General features: G+C 40.9%; 1 protein-coding gene across 1 annotated transcript in view; it reads left to right on the top strand.

Moving 5' to 3' along the window:
- BIRC6 (baculoviral IAP repeat containing 6) overlaps positions 1 to 4,413 on the top strand; it is a 414,467-nt gene that overhangs the window by 71,281 nt on the left and 338,773 nt on the right. The window contains exon 13 of the mRNA XM_019526709.1: positions 2,741 to 2,966. Within this exon, the coding sequence (XP_019382254.1) occupies positions 2,741 to 2,966 (226 nt within the window). The remainder of the gene's footprint in view (positions 1 to 2,740; positions 2,967 to 4,413) is intronic.

Below are 4,413 nucleotides of genomic sequence, written 5' to 3'. Positions count from 1 at the left end.
GTTGGCAGGGCTAACCGGACCTTGTCGTGCATCCACAGATGCGTCTCAAGTAGATCCAGGGAGGTGATCCTCCCCCTCTATGCGACGCTGGTCAGGCCACAGCTGGAGTACTGTGTCCAGCTCTGTGCGCCCCATTTCAGGAGGGATGTGGACAACATTGAGAGGGTCCAAAGGAGGGCCACCCGCATGATCCAGGGACTACAGGGCAGACCCTACATTGAAAGACTGCGGGACCTAAATCTGTTCGGCCTTCACAAGAGGAGGCTGAGGGGGGACCTGGTGACTGTCTATAAACTCACTAGGGGGGACCAGAAGGGTTTAGGGGGGACACTGTTTCCCCTAGCGCCCCCTGGCATGACAAGGAACAATGGACACAAATATTAGAGAGTAGGTTTAGGTTAGACATCCGCAAGAACTACTTCACAGTTAGGGCGGCTAGGAGCTGGAACCAACTTCCTAGGGAAGTGGTGCTGGCTTCTACCCTGGGAATCTTTAAGAAGAGGCTTGATGCCTACCTGGCTGGACTCATTTGAGTTCAGTCTTTTCTCCCACCCAGGTTGGGGGTCGGACTTGAAGATCTACAAGGTCCTTTCCGACCCTACTTCTATGATTCTGTATTTAATAAAACTAGAAAATGTTACTGAGCAGACTGAGCACTAGTATTGGCTTAGCATTCTCCAAAATGATTTTAAGGTTATTTTAAAATAGACCATTTTGATTTTAAAATATATTAGGCAGAAGATGTATTAGTCTCCTGTAATTCATTGCATCCTTTTTTCTTAATTTTTTAAGAATAAACAATGTATTGCCACTTCTGGAAATATTTAAAACTCTTTTAAATTATAAAATATAAACCTATTTTGACATGGGATACTTGATGTTATTAAACAAGAAATTCCATAACATAGTTTTTAATGACTTTTTTTGAGGAAAATGACACTTTCAAACAATGTCAACTCTGCATCATAATGCAGGAACAAAGAACCTGTCACTCTCTGTAACAGGGTAACATTATTTCAATGCCATTTTAATGTGATCTTGAACCAAATAGGCTAGAAGCTGTGCAAAGGGTCCAGCGGATGCTGGCTAAGTTTGATTAGGTCTGGTTGTTGTAGAGATCTTAGTAAAAACTAAGTGGATTATAGAACTAAAGTGCACAGCTGTAACTTAGAAAACGCTGGCCTTGCCTTAGGAAGTGTTTGGCCTTGATATACTAAGTAACAGCTGTCATACTAACATTTTTTTATGTTTGAATAAGAACCTATTTGTAGCCAATCTACCAGGATCATTGCTTGACCCAATTATTAAACAGCTAGGGAAATTTTAAAAATAAACCTGAAATTCTCACACTTTATGACGGACTTGGGTTCATAAAAATGCACTGGTTACTGAAAGGCAAAAATATTCTCTGAATGTATTGCTGAAGTTGTGAAAACAAGAAAAATTTGAGATGTGGCAAGTTTTTTTTAGTTGTTTGCTGCCTCTGTCTTCTGCACGTCTCAAAATCAGTTAAGAAAGAAGGCCTTTTTCCTTTGGTTGTGGGCTGTAAAGTCTTAATTTCAGCTGGCTGAGTCCAGGAGATTTGCCAGCTAGCATGGATTTGAAATGACTGTGTGAATAGGTATTGGATATGGTATGCATTTGTAAAACATAACCAAACACTAAGTTTTTCTGGACCTGCTAATATATACTTCAGAAATGTCTAAGAGGTAACATTAGGTTTGAAATAAACTGATGGTGGATAGAAGTATGTTTTTGTCCGTGTCCATACCAGGATTTTATCTTCCTCATAGTGTATTTACAACTTTAGCTTCAAGTTGAATTTATCATTTCTTTTCTGGAAATGTATTAATAAACCATTTTAGTCCTTGTTAGATAACCAATTTAAAACTCCCTGGCCCAGGGAAGGGAAAGGAAATTTATTGCAGTACAATGTATTTTCATTGGAACTACATTCTAGACGTGCTGTGCAACATGCGTTTATTTTCTTGACTGATTTTAAAAAATCATTTTGAATTTGCTGTTGATAGTCTAACTTGCCAGACAATTCAGTATTACTATGTAAGAGAAATCACATGACTTTGCAAAAAACTTCAAGCAGACTGAAATAGGACTGTCTATAAAGTAAGTTTTTTCTCAGCTGGTACCTGATTGGAGGGGTACACACTCCATTAAAGGAGCTACTGTTGACATTCAAAGAGAGAATCTCTTTTAGTTATGAGGCTCCAGTAACCCACCATAATAATATAGTAATTTTTACTTATTGAACAGATTACATACAGTGTTCAGAAATTATTTATATTTCTTCGGGTTTTTCAAACACACAGAAATTCCATAACTTTCACATTTTTCTCTAAACAGATGTTTGTTTAAATTTTTCACTAAGTGAGTCAATACATGGTAAGAAACACCAGGTTTATAGCTGCAGAGATGGTTAAGATGTCTTTCTGCTATTTGCTGCATTCCCAGAGAGCATCTGCATTACTGTAAACTCTGAGAATGGCTCCAAGTACTTTAAACATTTTTTCTGAGTAAGCTTGCTTTTTTGGGTATGATGACTTCAAAACTAGCCAATCTTTCTTTTAAAGAAAAAACCAACAAAAATGAAACAAACAACAAAAGAAAACTTAAGTATGAGTATATGTTTTGCATAGCTTAATTCTGGAATTTTGGTTAGGCTCTTCTAGAAAAGATGAGCTATATAGTAAACATCTTTTTACCTCCTTCAACAAATATTCAGGAGTTGATCTTTTGGTGGACCAACAATTTTCCCTTGAAACATTGACATCCTTGGTGGAATTGACCCGCTTTGAGACCTTGACCCCACGATTTTCAGCCACTGTTCCTCCATGCTGGGTGGAAGTCCAACAGGAGCAGCAGCAAAGGCGGCATCCTCAACATTTGCATCAGCAGCACCATGGGGATGCAGCTCAGCATACTCGGACGTGGAAGCTTCAGACAGACAGGCAAGTAAAGTACTGGTCTAAGGCAAAATAAAGTATTGTTTTTTTGCTTTAGCTAATTTTGTAATTGGTGTCACAGTAGAAGCTTGTTTGATCTAACTTAAAAAAGTTGCACAGGGAAATTATGTGGATTAAGAAAATCTTGTACTTTCAATGTTGTTCTGTATTTGGCTTCTTGTATTGTCCTTCCTTCTTGAGATTTTTAGGAGCTGTCTGAGAAGACTGCAACAATTTGAAAAGTTGAATGTTGAATAGCTTTGTATTCCTATATAAGAACCACAAAATGAATGAAAGTTGTTATTACGACCTAAGTTTTGTCTATTTCAATTGGGAAACGTTGACTCTGCACACCAGCCTAAATAAAATAAAACACCCTTATTTATGACTTTTTTTTAACAATGTGATTTTTGTATTTGAACTTGAAAATTACATTTGAACTTAAGGCCATCTGTCAGGAATTAAACCAATTTATAGACACTTTTACAAAACTTACTTGGATTCAATATTGGAACATCAGTGGCGCTCATAAACATGTAGCAAATACACTACAATTCATTGCATTGTAGTATGTATCATATGACTTGTACTTCCATATTTGTCAGTGTGCTTGGTTTTGAATGGCCATTAGGGGTGCGTGAAGTGGGCAGTATTTGATTCGGATTCATCCCAGTTCGGGGGACAATGATTCATTTAGCTGATTCAGATCACTGTCCCGATTTTCAGTTTGGCCAAATCTGCTTCTTAATATTCAGCCATAGACACAGCTTTATATGTTTTTTCTATGTATATTGAGGTACAGTAAAAGTTCTGTTAACCAGCATCTTACAAGCCGGCATGCTGTACTAACAGGCATGCCAGCTTATAAGATAAACTGAAACCAGAAGTGCCCTCCATGGCACTTCTGGTTTCTCCAAGCCCCTACAGCCCGGGGCAAAGCAGCCTGTGCTGCCAAGCCCCCCCACAGCCCAGGGGCATAGGCTGTGCGGGGCCTGCCTCCCTGTCCTGCAGGGCCTGCAGGAGGGGCAGTGATGCTGCAGGAGGGGCAGAGGGATACCCCAGACGTAGTGGGAGAAGCAGAGGCTGGGGCTGCTCAATTAACTGGCATATTTTGTTATCCAGCATTCCCCATTCCCAGGGGATGCCAGATAACAGAGCTTTTACTGTACCATGTGCAGCTTATAAATACTGAGATGGTGGGGCAGATGGAGCATCCCACAGGAGGGCAGAGGGGTCCCTCATGCGCTTGGCAGCAGATCCCCCTGCACTTCTCTGGCTTGGCGATCAGCTGCGGGGGGAACCCAGATGTCTCCCCCGCCAGACCCAGGAGGCGCACCAGTTGCCAAGCTGAGGGGCAGTTCCCCACACGTTCCGCAGCGGACCTGGAAGTGGACCGGAAATACTTCTGCTCCACTTCCAAGTCCTCAACCGAGCGTGCGGGAGACCCCCCCCC

This window comes from Gavialis gangeticus, unplaced genomic scaffold (assembly GCF_001723915.1).
Source record: "Gavialis gangeticus isolate Ggan-Ray unplaced genomic scaffold, GavGan_comp1, whole genome shotgun sequence".
NCBI classification, from domain to species: domain Eukaryota; kingdom Metazoa; phylum Chordata; order Crocodylia; family Gavialidae; genus Gavialis; species Gavialis gangeticus.
The sequence above is the reverse complement of the archived record's forward strand: the minus strand, read 5'-3'. Positions and strand labels throughout refer to the sequence as shown.